This window comes from Copadichromis virginalis, linkage group LG1 (genome assembly GCF_057382275.1).
Source record: "Copadichromis virginalis isolate Kocher_CV1m ecotype Utaka linkage group LG1, C_Virginalis_male_GT1.1, whole genome shotgun sequence".
NCBI lineage: Eukaryota > Metazoa > Chordata > Actinopteri > Cichliformes > Cichlidae > Copadichromis > Copadichromis virginalis.
In genome coordinates this window covers 41,701,483-41,725,262 of record NC_140618.1, presented here as the reverse complement: position 1 = coordinate 41,725,262, position 23,780 = coordinate 41,701,483, and the positions used below count along the sequence as shown (strand labels likewise).

The 23,780-nt window shown below is 39.5% G+C and overlaps 2 protein-coding genes across 4 annotated transcripts; one reads left to right on the top strand and one right to left on the bottom strand.

Moving 5' to 3' along the window:
* Window positions 1–1,603: 1,603 nt before the first annotated feature.
* On the bottom strand, window positions 1,604–14,841 carry asb7 (ankyrin repeat and SOCS box containing 7). 3 transcript variants are annotated; one of them, XM_085463589.1, is made up of 5 exons: window positions 14,587–14,841; window positions 13,565–13,661; window positions 8,642–8,895; window positions 6,036–6,641; window positions 1,604–2,128 (listed from the first exon to the last, which is right to left on the bottom strand). In XM_085463589.1, the coding sequence occupies exons 3-5, from the start codon at window positions 8,880–8,882 to the stop codon at window positions 1,989–1,991; spliced, it is 987 nt and encodes a 328-aa protein (XP_085319715.1). In that variant the 5' UTR covers window positions 8,883–8,895; window positions 13,565–13,661; window positions 14,587–14,841; the 3' UTR covers window positions 1,604–1,988. The 3 variants fall into 3 exon arrangements, with proteins under 3 accessions (XP_085319715.1, XP_085319724.1, XP_085319732.1); XM_085463598.1 differs by lacking the exon at window positions 14,587–14,841 and adding an exon at window positions 14,291–14,567; XM_085463606.1 differs by lacking the exon at window positions 13,565–13,661.
* A 537-nt stretch (window positions 14,842–15,378) lies between these two features.
* Window positions 15,379–21,745, top strand: lins1 (lines homolog 1). Its single transcript, XM_085463580.1, has 6 exons — window positions 15,379–15,755; window positions 15,830–15,919; window positions 17,254–17,386; window positions 17,668–18,258; window positions 19,866–20,049; window positions 20,309–21,745. Exons 1-6 carry the CDS (start codon window positions 15,399–15,401, stop codon window positions 21,039–21,041), a joined length of 2,088 nt encoding a protein of 695 aa, XP_085319706.1. The 5' UTR covers window positions 15,379–15,398; the 3' UTR covers window positions 21,042–21,745.
* The last annotated feature ends 2,035 nt before the right edge of the window (window positions 21,746–23,780 follow it).

The following is a 23,780-nucleotide window of genomic DNA, read 5'->3' as shown; positions in this document are numbered from 1 at the left end:
GTTTCAACGCCAAATCCTGCATTTTATTTTGTAATAAGTAAAAAAAAAGATTCACAGTATCTCTCCCAGAACACTTAACTGCAAGTTTTTTAATTTTAAGAAAGCATTTCTGCAATAGAAATCAAACACACTGATTCCAAACGTTTCATGTATTTGCACAAAAGAAACATGAGTCACAACAAACAGATCACAATACTTTCCAAACTTTAAATACATTTAGAGATCATTGTTTAAATAAATTCTCCAAAAAATATCTCTTGTTCATGTCACATATTTACACTGATCTTAGCTTCTAGTGATTGTATATCCATGTTACTAATTCAGGACTTTATTATTCTTGCTTCCATGAAAACTTTTCCCCATTAACATGTGAAAGATTGACCTCATGCTTAAATAAGCAGCCTCACGGCTCTTTTTAAATTAGGCAATTTCAATTTTACATATTGGTGTCAATACGTAACAAAGAAAACTGGATGCTGTCACAGTAACAGATTATGACTTTGTAGGTCTCTTGTGAGTTTTATCACAAAGACAGCATTTGTCTTATAAATCCTGCTTCTAATTTACACTGATTGAGACGCTGGTCTGTGCATATTTACTTTGCCCGATGTAGAACAGAGATCATCCTTTCTCAGTGCTCGTGTGCAATGAGTGGGGCAGGATAGTTTTGTATTTGCTGAATAAAATACAGACAACACAAAGACATGACAACAGCAGAGAACTCAACTTGAAAAGGTGGTTACACTGCCAATTCTGACAAGCCATCAAATATCTTAATGTAACCTTGTTCTACCAGACACACGATGTCTGAATCTAGCCATGATTAACAGTTATGTAATTGTGACTTATGCTGGAATGACAGGATGTTGTCACTAGAACAGATTGATCAAACCAGTAATGCTATGAATGTCACATTTGAAACACGCTCAATAACTACATATGGCACAGAAACTGAGAGCCCACCTTTTAAGTGACAGAGTTTCAAGCGTTAACCTCGGTTGCAAAAGTCTATACTGGGTATATTGTTGTGTCATAATAAAGTCAAAATATGTCTGCATAGTCTATTGTTGTCCATGACAAAAAAAGCAATGTTGCACTAAATGTAATAAAAACATATTCTTGCTGCTTTTGTCACAGCATCCAGTAGAAGCTTGAAACCTTTCAATTTATTTTAAAATGAACCTCAATCTGGTTGGACAAGCAAACAAAAAACTAGCTGGTATGAAAGTTTGTTTAATTGTTTGGAATAATTTACAACTTGTTTTCATGTTTGTATAGTAGTATTCTACTGTTAGCTATAACACAGAATCTGTATTTCCTGCCCACCTAAAGCTCCATATCTTTTCTTACTCCTTTCAAACACACCTTTCATCAATGTGAGGAATACAGCTGAGACAGGCCTGTTGTAAGGAGTGATTCAGAAATGTAAATGCAGTGCCTTTTGGATTCAGGCTCAATATTGTGCAGTAAAACAAATCAGGGAGCGCACTGGAGAATTTGTTGTTTGCTTCTTTAACAATTATAATTAGCATTCATAGCATTTTTGAAATCATTATTATCATTTTGAAATCATAATCATTGAAGCACTTTGTTTTAAACAAGGTTTAATGAGAAACAAAATGACAATCAATACACTTTGAGTATACCCATGGAGAATAGCATCATGCACATTTACAAAAAGAAAATGAAGAGTAAAAATCCTAAGTGCAGCAAGAATGTTTTCTGCAGTCAAACGAGGTTTCTCTTTTCTACAAAACCACAAAAAACAAACAAACTTGAGGTGTATCCATTTCCATTCTTGGGCAACTTTTCTTATTGTAAAAAGTTTGAATAAAAGTGGGGAAAATGTTTTAATGCACTGAGAACTAGGTGAAGAAAAAGCCCTGTGAACAAGTTCACAATTGGTTTCTGTACCTTTCCTTTCAGATGAGGATGATTGCATAGTCTCTTAAGAGATTTGTCATCTCTCCTATTCTTGTGTTATTGCTTCACACAGTGTCAAACTTGTGTTTTAAATAGTCTTTCATAACCTTTGCAAGTGGTAGATCCTCCAAGAATTTCAAGCTTTGAAGGCCAATACAGTGACGGATTTTTATTCGACACAAATCTTGTAGAGTCCGAGGTTGTCCTGAAAGAAGAATAGAAACAATGACTACACATGACTATCATTGACTCCCAGTAACATGACAGAAACAGAGCAAGAAATATCAACTCTGAGCAAAATTATTAGCAAGAGTAGATGTCTCGTTATTTAACAATTAATACAGTGACAGTGCTCACATGCCCCCATTAGTGCAACACTTCGAGTTTTAATTCTACTTTATCTCACAGCAGTGTTTGCATCCTACTGCATTCCAAGCATAAAATAAAAACAATAAAATTGAGAGGAAAGTTAGATAATCAATCAGGGTGAAGGTGCACATAACATAATATTAATAATATTATCAAATTTTCTTTTTCTGGAAATCAATACACTCTGCAAAAGAAAAAAAACCCCTCACACACGGTCAAAACAGCCGACTGAGTCAAACAAAGGGTTAGAATAGGGAAGAAAGGTCATTCAAATAACTGGATATGGCATGGTTGTTCATCTGCCACACAACCATCTCTCAGGTTTACAGAGAATGGCCTAAAAAAGAGAAGCTAGCAGTTCTCGGTGTGAAAATACCTTGTTGGTGTTGGATAGGGCTGTGCGATATGACCAAAACCTCATGTCCCGATATAAGACATCTATCGTCCGATAACGATATAAATCACAAACATTTAACATTTGCTGTAAATTCTGTGAATCTCGGGCAGCTCGACTTGCCTGAAGTGTTTCCAGCTGCGCGTCGTGTAGCTGGAGTCGAGTGTTTTAACCGATGCATTAAAATATACATTTTTAGACAGAAGTTGTAACGGCGCCGTTTTCTTTGTGAGTATTTATTACACGGCGTGCTGCGGGGGAAACCTGTTCTAACGTTTGAGTCTAAGGTTTATTTTTTTAGCACCTGACGGCTCTTTTTTGCTTCTCATTTGTAAACTCTGCATACTCATTCACATGATTCAGTTTATTTTGAAAAGTCTCAACGGGCTCTTAAGCTTTATTGTGAAAGGTTTACGTGGAAAACAAACCAGCGGACAGTGGAGCCACGTGATGGTTTTTACCATAATTGTTGCTAACGACAGCATGTAAAAACATGTCTGTCAGTAGTGTGGTTTTATTAAATATAAGAGAAAGAGAGAACTTTAAGGAATGAATACAGCCACTACAGTGACATAAGAACCATGAAAAAATATTGCCGTAAACAGTTTATTTTGCGACACCACGAAACAAACGATAGCTTAAAATGAAACGACAGACGTTTTTATATCGTTATATCGAACAGCCCTAGTGTTGGATGTTTTCAAATATTAAATAACCTCAAATTGGTTCTTTCACCAAGTCCAACAGCCCTCTGTGGTGTGGTGGAATAGAAGGATTTGCAGAGGACAAGTCTGCAGAAACTGTGTAATGCTATTGTGTCAGTATGGTGAAACAATGACTGAGGAATGTTTTGGGAACCTTGCTGAATCTAAAGGCAGTTCTGAATAAAAAAAAAAAAAAACGTGGTCCAGACTTGACAATTACTGATTCCTGATCATGCTTCGGTAAGAAACTTAGCTATGTTTGTGGTATGATGTGCATGTAGCGTGCTGTTATGTTGTAAATTGTCTGGATACGCTTGGGAAGAAAAACATTTTTAATTGCATAAAATGGCACTGATCACATCAGCTGATGGGGAAACATTGTTGGTTTTCCTGGAAAATTACCATAAAATTATGCACTACCCACTTAAAATTCATGAAACTGTTCTGAATATCACTTATTTGTTACTTAAAATTATTTAAGTACAATTTGTGTCTCCTTTCCTGTAACCCCCACTAGAGCTGGGCGATATGAGATTTTTTCATATCACGATATGTTTTTTTAATTTCAGGCGATAACGATATCTATCACGATATAAGCCAAATAACTATATTTGTAAGATTTAAATGTGCCGTTGCTCACAAGTAAAATGTGAAATAATCAGCAGCTTGTTTTTATTTAAATATTTATTTCCCATAATAAGTTCAACAGGGTAGATGTACTTAAGGAACATGAGACTTTTTCAGATAAATAAAGGCAAATATTGCAAACTACACAAAAGGCAGCCGCTAAAGCGTTTAAGTTTCAAAACAGAACAAACGAAACAGACTAAACTGTCAATTCCACTTAGAAACAAAATATTAATTCTAAAAATAAATCTTAGTTTGTTTTACAGAAGAACAGACAAAACTGACTAACTTTTGTCAATATCAAATAAACTGAGAACTAAAAGGAAATTCTCAATCTCTCCTTGTTGTATAGCTGAGCTTTTCAAACAGTTTTAACAGTTACTTTAGTCTGACAAAAGCCGAATGACGAATTAGCGCTTCCAGTCAGAGACTGAGGCTACGTCCACACGTACACGGGTATTTTTGAAAACGGAGATTTTCCGTTTTCGTTTTAAAAAATAATCCCGTCCACACATAAAGGCAGAAATGAAGGAAAACGCTGCTATGAACATGCCAAAGCAGCAGGTGGCGCTAGATTCCTAACCGTGCAGAAATATTGGCCAATCAGAAGTCTAGAAGCCTCGGTGGGAAAAAGTAAACAAAGCTGGGGCATAGAAGCAGAACCGAGTCGTATGTGTGGAGGGACAGTAACTGTGTGTATATGTAAGCATTTAAACACTGCAGAGAGTAGAATTAACAGTATTGTAGAAATTCATTTCACCGAAACAATAACGTGGCGCACAGTGTGACGCATGCACCAGTTTATTGTATTTCCAGACTTGCTTTCGGCACAATTTACAGTGCACGCTACTCTGTTTTTAGTCAGACTTGAAATAGCTGAAATACCTTCACACTACGGAACTTCTATGGCTCTTCCGTTTGACAATCTCTCCGGCATTGGAACCATCATCTGTTTTCTCTTCGGTCACGCTCATTTCCTCCATTACCCGCTGGCTGCTTCCCAAACAAACACACGTGCGGCTTGGCACTTGTGCTGTACGTTACAAGTCACGCGACATGACGCTGCGGCTGTGATTGGTTCGGCTCTGCGCTACTTAATTTGGATTGGCTGACCTTTTTTTTTTTTTTTTTTTTTTAGAGGACAAGAGCAGCGAGGTCTATCGCGATAGCTTAATTTCTCTATCGAGTAAAAGTTATATCGCGATACATATCGTTCTATCGCCCAGCTCTAACCCCACCCCCTTGTACGTATGTAAAAAGGGAAAGGCAGAGACTGTACAAAGTTGCTGAAATATACTGACCCCAAACACACAACTCCAGAGCCCAGAATGATCTCAAGACTAGAGCACAACCATAAAAAGGAGATAAATCAGAGATTAAATGCACGTGCCATGAGCCAGTTGATTAATGTATAGACAACACTGATGAGCCATTTCACCACAGTACTATAGTCATTTTGGGCCTTCAGAAGAAAAAACCCAGAGTAACAAAATCTGCATATCTAGTCGTGTAAAACATGCTGACATGTTTTGTACGCTGTCGAGTCGGTTTTCAACCTTACCTTTTTTTTCCTTTAAGAAAAACAAACAAACAACCCAAAACTCTGGCAGTTCACCACTTACTTTTGTTCCATTGCAAGCTATTCATTGGACCTGGATGAGTTGAATTGCAATAACTGGAAAAATTGGGGTGTTCTAAAACTTTTGACTGGTAGTCTAAGTTTGCATAGCTAACTTCAGGATGGTGCTGCATGAGATAACCCATTGTTTTATTTAATGATATAAAGAAATATTTTGGTATCCCAAATATTGATACTGAATGCTATATCTATATTTGTTGCACAAAATGAAACAGGCAGAATATTGCAATACTATGTTGTAGCAATTTTCTTTCCTTCACCCCTAATTTTCTTTCATAGTTAAGAATATTTACTTTTTCCTCCTTTATGCAACAAACACAACATTGGCATATTCTTCACAATGCCACCGGACTTATATGACAAAGAGTGTGTTACTCACTTGTGACCTTCTGCAGGAAATCCAGACAAGGCCGGCTAATCCCTGACATGCTGACAGACACAGCCACCGGAGTCTGGCCCTCGTAATTCCTAGTATTGGTATCTGCTCCATACGTGTAGAGCATCTGGGCACACAACACATCATCCCTTAGAGCTGACAAATGTAAGGGAGTTTGGCCATCTTCAAGGCGTCCAAGATTAGTGTCCGCTCCCCTCTGCAGGAACATGCGGCAGTATGAGTGATTGCCTTTGATGACAGCATAGCGTAGCAGGAAGCCATTTTGAATGTCAATGTTGGCGCTGTGGTCAAGGAGGATCCGTACACAGCTGGAGCGCTCGCGGATTATGGCAAGCTGTAGTGGCGTGGTTCCTTTGTCGCTCAGAGGGTCTACCTCGGCCTTGAACTCGAGCAGCAGCCGCACGAATGAGTCTCGACCATAGTGGGCGGCCACATGCAGCGGCGTCCAGCCATCGTTACTTTTTGCATTTATAATGTCACTTCGAAACTCTGACTCCAGCATCAGTCGGGCAATGCGTGCTCTGCCATGCATTGCTGCATAGTGAAGTGCGGTGAAGCCACCAATAAAGTCCTTCACTGTGGGGTCAGCTGTACAGACGAGTGAAAAGAAAAGAAGAGTTAAATGCAGCAGACGCTTCATATTATAGGATTTATGATAAGCCAAGATAGTACAGTCCAAGAATAATCTGCTAGAAAGAATTTTTCATCAATTCGTATTTACAGTGCATTCCTGCTAGACTGTTATACTTTAAGTGGACATGAAACACGAAGCCCTGCTCTCAGAAACTGACAGATTTAACAGTCTGTGAAGTTGCATTTAGAAAATAAGTGTTCAAAGTTAAAGTTTTGAGAACATGTTGGTTGGGTTGCAGCTAATAGGTTTACATTAGTGTATGTTAGCTAACTAGTAGCTGAACCAATACCTCACTGCCCAAAAAGCTGATTCTGTCATAGCGCGGTGGTGGCAATGGGAAATCTTTCAAAGATAATGGCAGACGGCTTAAGTGGAGTGGCCAAACAGTCAACTTTTAAAAGTAGCAACAGGGTTTTACCTGACTTATTCATGTAGCAATTTAAATGTTTAGTTATGGGCAAACTGAAGCTTCGTAAAACACTGAAACATTTGAAGCATTTGTGCTGGAATTGTACTGGTTTTGAAACAATATCAAACCCATCTCCACAGTGACCCCTGCTGGCCAATTTGGATATTGCCACATCTTAAACAATATTCAGTCAAACAGTAATGCAGACAAGCCCAGCACAATTCCTAACAAGGTTTTATTTTTAATTAATTTAAAAATATATAATTAAATGAAGAAAATAAATGTTCTCCTTCTTTATAAAAAGGTAAGATTTATTTTCACAGGCTAATTCTGACCAATTATAACAGTCCATTTTATGCACGAGTTAGGACAGAGTGAGGAACCAACTTTGAGGGAGAACTGGTGAGATTGTTCTCTCCACCCCGATGATACACCAGGACAAATTCAGCAGTGTAAGAGGAAAAAGAGCTCGCTGGTGCCAGATGAGAGATGGAGAGGAGAACAGGAGAGAATATAAAGACTGTTCTCCCTTTGTAAAGGACCGCTAGAAAGGTTTAACCCTTTAACCCTAACAGGTTAGGGCTACACTGGTGGCAACGTTTCTTTAAACTACTGCAACTCTTGAATGATGTGAGCAATCTGAAAAATGGCAACCGCTCTTGAAAGCAGCAGCTCTGCGCTTTTCAGTGATATTAAGAGTCATTACATTAATCCGAAGCACTGCATCACAGCAGCCCCAGGAATGCAAAGGTTGAGAGAGTGAGCGTGTGCAGTGGAGTTGTGCAGAAAACTGATGTTTTGTTGGACACTTTTCTAATTATTTTATTAGTGTGGTGGGTTTCTTTTTCAGCATTTTCTGCCATGTTTTTTCCAATTGTTTTATTTTTTTTAAGTTCTATACATGACCTATCACCCATTACAAAATATACACTGCCCAGCCAACTTCTAACATTTGAAAAAGCATGGTTGCTAGGCAACCCAACCCATTTAACAGCCTTGCACTTCTGGCCTTTAAAGCACCTGGCCTATGCAGACCAGGTAGTTTTTTGAAGGATGCGGGGCCTGAATTGGGGCACACCTTGACTCTGTGTATGAGACTCACTGCTGCTATGTTATCTTAAATCAGTCATCTGATTTGGATGCGCTAGCCCGTCATCTCCAGAGTGTATGTCCATGGTTTTTCTGATTCTAACAGAAGATGCACGATAATAATCATATTCTGGGGTGACAAAATGGTATCTGGATGAATCTTAAGTCATATGAATAATATCCCAAACGTGGATTCTGTTCATCTGGACATGGGTGAGTGAAAAAACTTTTCTCCCATTGAGAACGATAAGTCCAGATGAAAAGAATGAACTTTTGGGATTTGGGACACTTAAACATTTTTTAAGTGTTTAAGGGATATTTATCTGAATGCTATAGAAGTGACTTCTTTTCAAATTTCACCTAACATAGCTGAATAAATGCCCACTTTTTAGTAACACAATGCCCTGTAGCATTAACAGCAAAAACATTTTCAGGTCGTGGGGTTGGGGGTCTGACCTCCATGCTCCAGGAAAACTCGAACACATCTCTCTTTTCCCTTGGCTGCTGAGAAGTGAAGCAGTGTCCAGCCATTGGCATCGCGGATCTTTGGCGAGTATCCTTGCTCCAGCATTCTCCTAACAGTGTATACATCCCCTGCTGCCACTGCAGCCTGGATCTGCAGCTCTTCATGAAGCTCAGGGTTCCTTCTGCAGTGGTGGTTCAACATCCTGTCACATTTCGGAATGGTAATTTTCATCTGTACCTAAGCTCTGTTTAAAATAAATAAATAAAAATCAGTAAATATATTCAGATTCAGATGGTACATTAAGCATGACTGAAATTAAGTTCAGACTTATGGCCGTGGCTTTTAATCTGAAAAGACAACACTAAAATTGAAAAAGTAGTAACGCATTACTTGGTGATAGAAGTGGCCTAAGAGCCTGTGTCAGTTTAAGTGTTGTTTTCAATAAATTGCATGATCAAAAATTTTTTGGCCTCACTCCCATTTCTTCTTGTTGCATGCTGAAGCTCAACTTGGAACCCTGTTAATATCCAACCATGAAAAATATGATTTTTTGCCATTTTTCAAGTATGTGAATGAAGTCTGCCTACCGCCTCAGTGCAACAAAGATCTACAGTTTAAGCAGTTCATTGTAGATCTGACAGACTTGAATGGACATAAATGGCTGACAAAACACACAAATCAAGCACACACAGGTGGTGCATTAAAAAAATATCTTAAAAAAAAAATCAAAATCAAAATGTTAAGTCATTTTAAGCATAAGAATAGGAATCAAAATAATACTGAAATGGTGTACTAATGATGTTCAGGAGTTTTTAAGGGTTAACATTAATAATGAGCTTCCTCAAATATTGAGGAAGCTTATTTGATCGAGGGCTGAGTGATGAGGAAAATCTAATATCTATATCTCATGATATGTTTAAATAACCTCCAGAATCAAATGTTTTTTTTCAACCACATGAGTGCGGAAGGAAAAACTCTTTTTTTTTTTTAAACAGGAAGAACCCTCCGGCAGAACCAGGCTCTGGGAGGGGCGGGGCATCTGCCGTAACCAGTTAGGGAGATAGAAGGAAGACAGGATAAAAGACATGCTGTGGAAGAGATTAATAACAAGTATGACTCAAAGCAGAGAGGTCTATTAACACATGAAGAAGAAATACTCAAAGCATCATGGGATTTGTTAAGTGTGGATAGTTAAATGCAATTGCAAGTTGTGCCTTGTTCTCAGAAGGACAGCAAGTGGACAGGGACAGGTGAGATGAGGCAATGCAAGGAGGAAGAGAGGCAAAGAGTGATTCAGAGGCAGAGCCTGGTTTATTTCCCACAGCTTGTGTAATCTGTTGCCTTATGGTTCCAAGTGCTGTCACCAATCTTTGCATTTCATTATTATCTCACAACACTTGTTTAATCAGCTACCAGCTCTCCTACAGACTTTTTAAATGTCTACAGTAGGGCTGGGCCATATTATACCGTTCACGGTAATACCGGTATAATGTTAGGCAACGATAGGAAAATGAAATATCGCGATAGAATATGAGTAAAACGCGCATGCGCAGTGCCTTTGTTTTCATACGCACATGGCCGATTGTTGAGTGAAACAGATGAACCAGAACTGGTTTGTAAAAATGGTGCAACTTCCGTGATGTGGAACTGGTTTGGTGTTTGTCCGTCAGATACACAACAAAGCACATTTTTTTGCAGAACATGCAAGCGGCTAAGACTAAGATGCTCTTAAATCTGGGAGTAATCTGGGTCCTAAACTCCGTATTCTTCAGGTCAAACAACACTGCAGCATCACTGAGAGTTAAAAACTGTCTAAATTCTTTCATCTTTAATAAAATGATCAGCATTGCTGCTTTACCAGGTGTAACTATGAAGTTTAACTTCCAGGCATCCATGAAAACAAAATTTATTACATTTAACGGAGTTAGAAGTTAGCAGGAAGCTAGCGGAAGTTAGCTCGCTAGTTTCGCTAGTTACCTAAGCATGATATAGCATGTTCTGACTGAGAGATTTCTGAAAAAAATCAAACGTACAGCTCTGCTATCACTTGCAACATAAATGAAGACAGGAAACTAAACAGCAGTGACGTTTGTAGGGTTACTGAAGTTGGGCTAGCTGGTATATAATGATGTGCTACGTGATCGCTAGCGACACAGCTATGTTAGCATAACATAAACAGTGAAGCTGGAGGACGAACACTAACACTTTTCCACTTATAAAAGTTAACGTTAAGGTTCCTCATGGTTAGAGACAAATGCAATCGCATGGCAGGATGCTGTAAACGGACCAAACTTCAGTCAGGAGAACAACTGAGATAATCCATCCACAATACGAGGTCAGTCATTAATATACATGGGAATAGAGCAGCTGCCAGAGAATTCAACATTAATGAATCAATGGTACAGAAGTGGAGGAAGCAAGAAGAATGAGTTTAATAAAGTTTGATTTATCTGACTGCTTTGTTTCGCTTAATGTGCCTTATAATCCCGTGCACCTTATGGTCCGAAAAATGCGTACTGCACACTGCAGTTTAATGTTGCAAAGCACCTCTTTTTAACTTCAGTGGATATTATACATGGTTATGCTCAGGACATGTCAGCCCATTTCTACTGGAAATGCCTTTTGGTTAAACTTTCAGCAAGGAATTTGCATTTGCACTGTTAAATTTTTATAAAGCTTTAATGTACATAAAAACCAGCTTCTTGTTTAAGTGAAAATAAATGGAAGGTTGTCTTTTTGCGCTAGTAATGTTGTGGAGTTGTATTTTGTCTCGCATCAATTATATCGTCAGTTATATCGTTATCGCAAATTTTCAAATATATATCGTGATAAATATTTTTGGCCATATCGCCCTGCTCTAGTCTACAGTGTCAGATCAACACAGCCCTGCCCTCCAGTACTATCAGGAGCAGCAGCAACACCTCAACAGCAACATTGTACCCATCGGGTAAGAAATAGGCTACCTTTGCTTTGCCTTGTCCCCGCCTGATAACAGTGATATAAAATGATGTGAATCCATATTAGATTTTTGAAGAATGCAGGTTGTTGTTATTCACCCTGGTCCCATGTGCCCCTTTTTAACTTTCAGTACCCGCCCCTTCAAAAATCTCTACACCGCTCTGCCTGAAAAAACAATGCCGTGGTCCCAGAGTCTGCCGAAAAGCGACAGACTGAGCAGGAGGTGTATTCTTGCCTCGACACCCACCTTTGTTGTAGTGTTTGTGTTGCATATTAATTACGTCACAGGACACTTGGACGCATTGCTATGACAATGAAAACGCACATTAGGTGGTACTCTATTATAATGGAAAACCAGTTAATCCAATTCGAGTCGTGGCGAATCAAACCGAGCAGGTACTAATGGGAAAGGAGCCCATCTGATCTTGAGCTGCTTTCCTGCTTCTCAATACTTTCCCCATCGCTCTGGTTAAAGTTAATCTTTGTTTTATGAGTCTAAAAATACAGCTTCTTTCCAGCTGATTCTGACAAAGTTGAATGTGATCTTCTTGTTCTTGAGTGTAACGAGTAGTCTGCAAATTGTTCTGTATTAACACTGATGATGTGTATTGATACAGTGTACATTGATGGGGTCTCCAAATTCTAGATGTCGACACTGATACACATGTAGAGTGTTTTTGATGAAATATTGTGAACAATGTTGTTACAGAAATAACTCTGGCACATTAGTTGTCTGCTATGGTCTTTCGGTGTTGGCTGGCTAGTGCACTAATTGTTTTTAAGGATGTACCACTGCCACTGGCCACTGCCAAATTTCTTACCATCTCTCTCTGGTTTATTGTGGGGTTTTTTCCCAGCCTAGTGATGGTGTACCTTGTGTGCACTGCCATCTGTCTGAGACTTCTATTCAAAAATGCAAAACTACAAATACAAAATCAGCTCTATGAGTCAACTTCAGGCATCTGCTTCATTTGTGATGACATAGCAAGGAAACAAGCCCCATCTGGCAATGAAACTGCTTTGGAGTCAACTGTCCAGTTAATTTTGAGCAGCTAAAAACAGGGGACTACAAGAAAAGGGTGTAAGCCGCTTCTTACTGTACTGCAGCTAGGATAGGCTCCAGCCCCTCCATCACCCTAAATTTCTCAGCAGTTAATCCAAACTCTGAAAAAACACTGACTTAAAGCTCAAAGTCTGCACTTGAACACATTTGACTTAAAATCCAGAGTGGTGGAGTATAGATGGTAAACGGACTGGTTCTTATATAGCGCTTTTCTACTCTGAGCACTCAAAATGCTTTACAAAACTTGCCTCATTCACACAAGCATACTGTACTGTTTCTATCTAAGCTTCCTATCTAACATTTACACGCATTCACTGATGGATGCATCTTGCCCAAGGATATTTGGCACGCAGACTGGAGAGACGAGGATTGAACTACCAACCTTCTGATTAGCAGGTGCTCTACCACCTGAGCTACACTTCAAAAGACCATCAAATCATTTTTTTATTAAATTATTAACAGTTTGAAAATTTGGTTGATCTCAGAATTGCACAAATAATGTATAAAGCAGCAAACAAATCTTTACTCCACGACATTCAGAACTTAGGAGTAAAAACTATAATTTATTAATTTTCTTTAATTCAGTCTTACTGAATAAAAAGCAGAAAACTTGGAATTTAAATAATATAGAGGCAAAACTATAAAAGTTGTATATATTCCCCCCAAAAATGTAATTATAAATGAAGTTATCTGAAAATGTACATGTTTGACGTATGTTCAGGCACAACAGTGGAATTTCAGAGACAGTCACTTTTTTGCTTCAGCTAACAAAGGCTTAACCATTACTTGATGAAGAGGTCTAGCAAGTTTTTTTGGTTTCCTTGTTGGGAGAAATTATGTTGATGTTAAAAGAAAAGAAACAAAAGCTAATGTTTTAGATATTAAAATGTACCTTTGGACCAGCTGAAGAGATAGGCTTCTTTTAGTCATATCAGAGCTGCTTTGCAGATGTACTGGTGCACACTGTGAAGAACTGAGAATTTGTTTCCCTGTGGCACAGTCATCAAAAAGAGATTAGAGGCAATGAAGAGTATTGTGAACGCTAACGGACAGAGTCAATTGATTATGGATACACCCCATTCCTGCCTGTGGCCATCTCCCTGTACAACGCATCCACTTAACACACTGTTTGCTGCTACAGCTACACATGTTTCTTTTCCAAATATTTATTTATAAGTGACTTATGTATGTATGTATGTATATATATGTATATATTGTACTATTCTTAGTTAGCGTATTGTCTGTCTTGTCTTAATGTTGGTTTAAAATGGAGCACTGTAACAAAAAATAATTTCCCCCAGGGATCAATAAAGTATTCTGATTCTGATTTATTGCTGAAAACCACAACAGCCAAACAATAGTAACAACCAGAGAGTTAAATACAAAAAAATAATGATATGCATATACACTACCCAAAGGTAAACTTACTAATTACACTATTTTTTAGCCAACCTGGGAAAACTTTGCAAATGAATGAAAACGTAACTATCTGTCATTACCTTAAAAGTTTGGCTCGTTAGTTTAACTCGTTTGTGATAAACAATAGACATCACCGTGGCTTTATTTGCTAACATGACCAATAATACAAAGCACGCACAAGTATACAGATATAACTTACAAAAGCTCGGCGGTGAAGATAGCTCGTTTCCACCACCCCAGAAAGTGTAACGACAGTAGATCCTTTTAGAATAACCCATGGTCTACGGCTGTACGTTCTTAGAAGGTTAGCTGAAGCTAGTTAGCCAGAAAGCTAACAAACTCATTCGCTCGTTTTTAATTTTATTTGGCTTCATTTGACTTTTTACACTATTATAATTGGGTAGAAATAAACCCCCAAACACAGCGCGTGTGGATATTAAAAGGAATTCTACGCCTTTATTGACAAAACAGCAGCTCTATAAAACAAAGACTTACTTGTCAGACGCTGAACCGACGTGTAACTGAGCCAATCAGCTTTCAGGTATACGGAACGATTGAAGTTGTCAAAGCTGCATTATTCCGTTACTTTCAGCACAAATACAAAACCAAACAAAGAAGCTAGTGTCAAACTTTTATCCATATCTTTGTAGGTAATGACAAGAATAATCTAACTGTTCAACACTAAGACTTAATCAAAGAGTGTCTGCGAAGAGCTTCACCAGCGTGACTCCATCAGCAAAAACAATAACACTTCCGTCTGCAGACTTTCACAATATAAGTATAATTTCCACAGCCCCAAGCACGTCAAGAACTACCATTTGCAAAGCAGACGTATGAAACTGTATTTTAGGATGCAATTAATTTAAAATAAACCAGAAAGGCAAGGAAACGTGCATATATGATGATGCTATTCTGATTAATCAATTTGCAGATTAATGATCATAAAACTAACCTCACGGCCCATTGTTAGTCAGTGGAGCTAGTTTCCATCATTATTCTGCAGTCAGCTGAGATTAAAGGAGTGGTTTGGATGAAGAAACCTTTCTCCTACAGAAAACGTCCAGTTTGACAGAATGAACTTTCTGAAACTAGACACATTATATAAATCCATGGTCATTGTAGTAAATAAAGTGCTAGTATTATATTCACTATTATATATTCCCCACAATGTAAAAACAACAACAACAATATAAAGTTGTGTTTTCATTTATTAGACTTTTTTGTTTTATTTTGGTAATGCTTCACGTATTTTGTAGGGGTACTTCCGTGTATATCACGTGGGAGATCCACGCGGAAGTAGCCGCGCAATGGAGGGCAATATGAGTTGTAAAGACGAAGACCTGTCCGTAATGACAGGGCTTTTTAACTGTTTGACAGAAGCGTACAGATGCTTTCTTGCGGGATCGTATCCCCCCCAAAATGCTGCCGATGTAGCGGGCGTAATATATTCCGGCTTTTGTGGACCTGTCCACGGGAAAGGCAGAGAAGGTTCCCCCTCAGAGTACTGCGGTGAAAACAGTGCGGAGCTGACTTGCATGTGCATGTCTTTCCTCGGGAGGGTTTCTTCCAATCTGACGTCTCAGGGGCTGCATCCAGACGTTAGGTTTTATTATGCGGAGGTCCTAAAAGTATTGCTTGAAGACATGGATCTCATCACGCACCTTGTAAGTGCTACCACTGCTCAGGGAGTAAAGACGTAAAGTTATCTTAATAATTGATTTAATTACCTTTTCCATAGGTAAAGCGGTTCCAAGCCGAGGACCACATTATCTCACATCTGGCTGCAAAGACGGCATCAAACTGTGTTTTTTACCTTATCTGCAAATCTGTAAGTAGTCATTCTTTGGGGATTCGTCTTCAGCAACGACTTTTTGTTTCCGTCTCTGAGATGACCGAAGCGCTTTAGCCTACCTACTGTAAATCACATACTATTAAAAAATATGCAACACTGTTCATTGTGTGTAATGTTAAGAATGGTGAAAAAAGCAACGTTTAAAATAACGTAAAAGGGTAAAACTTCAGCAACTGGTAGGTTGTACGACTAAGACCAGACTGGCCAGCCTGTGCACCACCTGGACTTACAAGAAAGCCTATGACTCAAAACCTCACACATGGAACCTGGAATTCATAGAGCTACACAAGATGAGCAGAACCCTAATAGTAAAAAAAGAGAGGAAAGGTAGTTACTGCAATCCTCTAAGGTCTATCAGAAGGCAACACACTGAAAATAGCCAATTGGGAACCATGAAAAGGCTACTAGGAAAGCTACAACAACCCAGCGAGTAAGGCAGGTCCTGAGAAGTAGGTGAACGGGAAGAACAAGATCAAGGCAATCGCCACCTACACCCAAAGGAGGAGATCAAATCCACTGACATCAAGACAATGAAGCTTCTTACTTATGCATCTAGCCCTCTGAGACTGTACGCTGAGCGGAGGGAAGGAGACCAAGTGTCAGAAGCACTATCCAGGGTGAAACAACAAAGAGCCACATCATTTATTGTGGCCATCAGGAAGATGTATAGTACCATATCACCCCAATGGAGCACTTTGCTCTCAGATTGCAGCTTTACTTGTGGTTACTGGGATATTTAAAAGTAGTATGGGAGGCAGAACCTTCAGGTATCAGGCACCTTGTCTGTGGACCCAGCTTCCAGCTTGGATTTGGGAGACAGAGACCCTTTCTACTTTTAAGATTAGGCTGAGGACTTTCCTTTTTCTGAAAGCTTACAGCTATGGCTGAATCGTGTGACCTTGAATCCACACTTAGTAGGACTTAGCAGTAGACTTAGGCTGCTGGGGTCCTCTCAAGATGCACTGAGCGTTTCTCCTTCTCTTACCCTTTTTTACTCACCATCAACGGCTCTTTCACAGCATGTCTTTTATCTGGTCCCCCGCCCGACTGGTCATGGCAGATGGCTGCCGCGACCTGGTTCTGACGGGTTGGACAACAGTGGAAAGGAACTCCCTTTTAAAATGAAGGTTGAAAGGGAGTTTTTCCTCCCCACTGTTGCCAAGTCCTTACTCATAGGAGGTTATCTGTTAGGGTTTCTCTGTAAAATTTTAGTGTCTTTACCTTTCAGTATTGAGCACCTTGAAGTGACTGTTGTTGTGATTTGACAGTTTAAAATTGAATTTGAGTGCTTGTATGCTTAAATTTCTTAGGGACTTATCAGTCCTGCCTGGCAGAGGAAATGTGAACAAGCATTTCAGAACCCGTGGCCTGGTGCTGAATTAGATGCCTGTTTGTGGTCACTGACTGAAGTCTCCAAAAAACTTCTTAAAGGAGCTCATCGAGGTAAACGGTGTTAGTAATTTTCATTTTCAAGGAGTCCAAAATCCGCGATATCTAAGCTATAATGGTAACAAAAATACAGAAAATTGTAGAAACTGCAGCCAGAACATTTTAAGATTTTGAACATTTAAATGAATTTACTGAAAGATGAGTTTATTGAAATCATTTGTTCTGTAGCTAGGCTAACTCCTTGGGGTAAGATATGGGCAGATATGATGCTTACAGGATGACGGTTGATTTTGTCTACTCTCACATTTTGAATGCCTTTTTTTTCCTTCCATTAGAGCTCATGACACTTCTGGTAGGTTTTGACCTCACTCTAAGTGTTCTATGTTCAAAACTGCTCCCTGAAGAGAAGAAACACACGTCACAGCATTCAGTGGATTTTACCAGAAGCTCACACTGGGGAACATCATTATGTCTACTGCTAGACCTGCTTGAGGTGCTGACTTCTTCTAGTTTGGTATGTGGAGCTGGTGTCCGTTTGAAGAGTCAGAGAGTAACCCACCTTCACTCGTTGGCCCTCCTAAACATCTGCTGCTCCTCAGAGTATTATGTTAAAAAGAGAGTGCTGCTTCTTCTAAAGAGAGCAATCCTCCAGAAGGCTGGAGAGGACTGGATTTCAGGCGATGTGGCGTCAGGGAGGACGTGTGGAAACTGGAGCTCTGATATGAGCATTCTAGCTCGGACTGTGTTAAAAGCAGCTTCTGACAATTGGTTACTGAGTATTCAAATGCAGTCTGGCGCTTTCTTTGGAGGAACCAGGCACATTCTGGGAGATCAGATTCAGAACTGGGATTGCATGATGCTGAGAGCTGTCAGCCTCATTATTCTCAAGTCCATAGAGCTTTGCATCCAAACAGCTGCAGGATCAGGTGAGAATTAAAAAGAAATACCAGCGTGGTTGATGATCTATCATTTTTGCATGAGTACAATTAAAGATGTTGCTGAACTTTAAACCAATTAAATTAAAAACAAATCATTTGAAGCTCTTCTTTTTGATAACTGTGATAGTACTGGGTTTTTTTCCTCACTCAGAAATCTCAGCAGCACATTCGGTGGAAAAACAATGAAAGAGATGCTGAATGTTTTCACTCAGTGTCTGTTCTCTCCCCTGACCAGTCAAATCAAAGACAAAAATCTGGATGACAAATGCTTTGAAAATGACATTTGATATTTCAAATGTTGTGTAGCCAATGATTGTAAATCTAAAGTTATTAAGAAATGATCAGTCAAAAGAGGGTTTTCAGGAAAAAGTGTTAAATGTTCAGTTTCTATGCCATATGTCAGAACAAGCTCCAGAGTGTGATTGAAGTGGTGGGTGGGTCCTTTTACATTTGGAGAGAAGCCGTTCAATAACAGATTAAATGCAGAGTTGAAGCTGCATCTATGTTTAAGTCACCCACAGTAATTATTTTATCTCAACTGAGTGTGATAAATTGGAGAGAAGCTCGAAGTGCCAGGTGGACAATAGATATCAATAAATAAAATGTTTTTTGTCCTGGCTCTCTGCCATCACCCACACCTGGTTATGCGGCAGATGGCTGCTCCTCCCTGGCGGAGTTTCTGACGGTGGTTTCGTCCTTTATGTCCTCCAATGGGCAGGGATAGTTCAGTAGGTAGAGTAGTGGCCCCATGATCGGAAGGTCGGGGGTTCGACTCCACTGAACGGCTACCCTGAGGTACCCCTGAGCAAGGTACCGTCCCTACACACTGCTCCCCGGGCGCTGCACTGGTGGCTGCCCACTGCTTCACTGGGTGAATGGGTTAAATGCAAAGGAACTATTTCCCCATGGGGGACTAACACGCACACTTTACTTTTACTTTTTTTTTTTTTTGAAAAGAGTTTCGTTTTTCCATTCCACTGTCGCCAAATGTTTACTCAAAGGAGGTTGTTTGATTGCTGCAGTTTTCTTTGTATTATTGTCGGGTCTTTACCTTTAATCGCTTTCTCTAAACAGGCCAGGTTTCACCCAGGAAGTTTACCAATGATCTTAAAAGCCTTTATATGCACTCCACACTGTATATAAATGCCACTTGTTTTGCACATATTCAACTCTGTATATTTTATATATTTTATTATTATTATTATTATTATTATTATTATTATTATATATATTTTTTTTTTTTTTTTTTTTTTTTTTTTACTATTTAATTTGTAAAAATGTGTACACACACACACACACACACACACACACACACACACACACAGGAAAATATTTAGTATACACATCCAGAAATGCATATACTATTATATATTGTACATATATTTATTAGTTTCAGGTTGGCCATTCTTGTATTTTGCTCGTTTGTGTTGTTGTGTTTGCACATCTCTGTTGCTTGTGGGGCTCGCACACAAGAATTTCACTCGCATGTGCTGTGCCAGTGTGCCTGCACATGTGATGTGACAATAAAAGTGATTTGATTTGATTTGATTTGCTTTCTGCTGTGGCTTAGGCGTATGATTATCTTCTCAACACAGAAGTGAAGACTGCAACAGAGGTTCATGCATACATGCAGAGTCTGTGGGGCTTCCTGAGACAGTACAGGTTCAAACAGAGAGAGGTCACTCATCTCTGCTGCTGGATCAGCATGCTGTTTGGAGAACAGGATGATGACATGATGGAGGCAGCTAAAGCTCTGCTCTACATATTTCTTCATTACAGGTAAAACAGATACCAGATTTGGGTATGATATAAAAACTATAATGGTAAAGAGGTCCTGATGTTAGTTTACCATCTTTAAAGATGCTTAAAGATAACTTCTACACATGTAAAAGTATTCAGATTTAAAATATACATGTGTGTGTTTCTGTCACTGTTTACTGATACTTCACTGTCTTTCACTTTACCAGAAGAGAAAAATTCAAATAAGCTGTTAGTGTTTACGTGATATGTTCTAATTAGATTTTTCTCTCATTTTTAGACTGATGTCTGGGATGGATGAATTTGCAGTGCTGGAGACGGCCTGTGCATCTGGCTTTAACCCTCACTGTCACTTTGTGCTTCTGCTTCAGAGCATGTCCTTTGACTATAGCATCCTCCTAGACTTTCTGATCTCAGCTGAAACCTGCTTCCTGGAGTACTTTGTGCAGTACTTGAAATGCCTCCGAGATGATTGGCAGGGCTTCGCTGCAGCATGTGGACGTATCACTATGTCAGACTGTTGTCTTTCACAGCAGAAGAAGTTAGGCGCCGATAGGTCAACATTGAAATGTAAAGGAGAGCCAGATAAAGTAGAATCTGGTTCCTGTGTTATTCCACCAGCTGGAAGGCTAGGTATGGCTTCAGAGCTTCGCCTTGTAGAGTATGATACTTCTGATGAGTCTGATTCTGAGAATACAGTGGAATCTGTCTGTGCCTTGAATGGGAAACAATATAAGTCAACAGCTTTACTGAGTCCAAGACCGGAAGGATTATTACAGCCAGTGTTGCAGAGTGAAGAAACATCACATGCAAACATGGCATCTCTGTCATGGCAGCTTACAGGTGAAATATCAGTCAGAGCAGTCCATTGTTTGTCACAGCTTAGAGAGGTGGTAACGAGGCTGCACACAAAGAAGCTCTTCCCATATAACCCTTCTTCACTCTTAAAGCTCCTAGCGCAAGTAGAGAGCTGTTACCAGAAATCACACCTGTCACAATGCAGTAAATCATGAGGATGACTAGTTTCAGTGATTTTGTTTGTTTGCTGATGTGGTGTGCACTTCCTGTTCCTGCTATTGCACATATAAAAATATTATTGTCGATATTATAAATATTCATCCCTTTATCTGTATTTACATTTTGTGTTTCACTAATTGTTTTATATTTCTAAGTACAAATGCTATTTCATTGACAGTGTTACATTTAGTGCTCAGTCTTTAAAAAATATTACCATGTCTTACTATTATCATGTCATTAAGTAAAAAACGTCAAATTGTTTCTGAAGCTATACCATAGGGTGGCAGCAGAGGACTTTTAAGTGCATTCTCAGAAGGCAATTTTAATGTCACACCGGGGTGGATGTACCTCAGGAAGCTTTGGTGTTTTGGTCCCTGGCTGATCCAGTTTGTTTGAAAGATACCAAAGTTGTTCACAGATGCATTCATCAGGGTCTAAATGTTGGATACAGAATGATCTGACTCAGGAATTGTCCCAGCTTTTATAAAGCGCTTTGAGTGCACAGATAGAATAGAAAAGTGCCTTAAAGTCCATTTACCATTCACTCCCAGAGTTGCTATTTTTTTTTATTGTAAAGCAGTTTTGCTCTACGATTATGGCTGTCAAAGAGAACCACATTTTGTGCCATTCCGAGTTTTAATTTTTGTGCTATTTTGGCTGCGCTGAACGAATAAAACCCCATATTTGCTAGTAGATATAATTTTTTATTTTCATTTTAGAATTGTTGTCTCATTTCCTTAAATAAGCTTAAAATGGCTAAGCCATGCAAAAGCCGCCACAATTTATCTTCCGGCCAAAACATGTCCCATTTAAACAAGTGAAAATACAATTTTTGATCCCAAATCAACTAACGAATTCCTTTATGCTAAGATTTCATTTTTGACAACTTGCCTTTAATGTTTTGTTTTTATATTTGTCCAACCAAATGGGTGTCTTGCTAATGAAATGATGAACGTGTGCTGCTAATGATGGTAGATAATTTTGTGTGTGCAAGTCTTTTTTTCTTAGAAGGCCACACTGTGTGTCATAAACTAATTCAATAATAATTACTGATAGGTGACCTTTCAGAGCTTCAAAGCTATCTCAGCAGCAAGAACCAAAGCTCAGGTAATTTATGCAACTGCACTGCAGCCATGGTTAGAAGTATGAGCAGTAGTGCAGGAGCACTCTGCAAGAAGATGGCAAGACTTTACAGCACAGAGGAGCCTCTGGAAAAGACACATCATACTCCTCCGGGCTGACATGGAGGAGGCCTCGGACGTAGAAACAGACCAGCTGGAGTCCAACTCTGACTCATCTGAAGGTGAGAGTGAAAATATGGTTGAAGCAGTCACAGGATGGACTCCTTATCCCCATATTTTGGTCTTCAACAAAGACTGCAATGCTCTACTACCTCCCAGTAGCCAAAGGTTTGCACTGCTGCTGATGGATGAAATCCTGCAGCAAATTGTGGCCATGCTAAAACCTTGAATGGGAAACACTTAGTGGCTTATGTAGGGATGCTCATTTTTGATGGTGTTTACAGGGCAAAACTCTTCTTCTTTAACGGGTAAAATCCAAAAACTATAATATTTGATATTTATATTTCAGGCTGAAGTAGTTTTAAAAGACCATTGGTCATTGGTTTTCAAGATGGCAGCTTGTAGTGAGGTTGTACTAGGGAGTGCTAGTACACCAGTTCGCTGATTCTACACCCATAACTTTAGAAATGCAATTTATTACAAGTTACTACAGTGACATTATCTGTAAGCCTGGGATGAGCATTAGCAGCTACTTTTTGGGACAGTCTGACAACATGCCGTGAAGGAAAGTTGTAATACCCAACACTGTGGGGGACCCCAACTTGCAGAGCGGAGAGGCAAATGAGGGAACTAGCATGGGAACTGATGCACAGTTGAATATTGGAACACATCCATTAGTTTGTGAGGTGATTCAGGAAGTAACTGTGAAGTCATTGAAGATAAACTCGAGCCGGGTCTCCCTGCTATTTACAAGCACAAGGGAAACAACTGGAGGACCATGAGACGCACATAAAGGAAGCGGACGCCCGGATCTTGGCTATGGCGGATGTCACGACGGTGACCCTGGGCAAACTCCAATCATTGAAGAAGTGGGTAGAGGAACTAGCACAGCATGCTGATGACTTGGAAAATACAGGGTGGGCCATTTATATGGATACACTGTAACAACATGGGAATGGTTGGTGATATTAAAGTCCTGTTTGTGGCACATTAGTATATGTGAGGGGGCAAACTCCTCAAGATGGGTGGTGACCATGGTGGCCATTTAGAAGTCGGCCATCTTGGATACAACTTCAATAGGAAGAGGGTCATGTGACACATCAAACTTATTGGTAATGTCACAAGAAAAACAATGGTGTGCTTGGTTTCAACGTAACTTTATTCTTTCATGAGTTATTTACAAGTTTCTGGCCACTTATAAGATTTGTTCAATGTGCTGCCCATTGTGTTGGATTGTCAATGCAACCCTCTTCTCCCACTCTTCACACACTGATAGCAACACCGCAGGAGAAATGCCAGCACAGGCATCCAGTATCCGTAGTTTCAGGTGCTGCACATCTCGTATCTTCACACCATAGACAATTGCCTTCAGATGACCCCAAAGATAAAAGTCTAAGGGGGTCAGATCGGGAGACTTTGGGGGCCATTCAACTGGCCCACGACGACCAATCCACTTTCCAGGAAACTGTTCATCTACATCATCATGTAGCAATT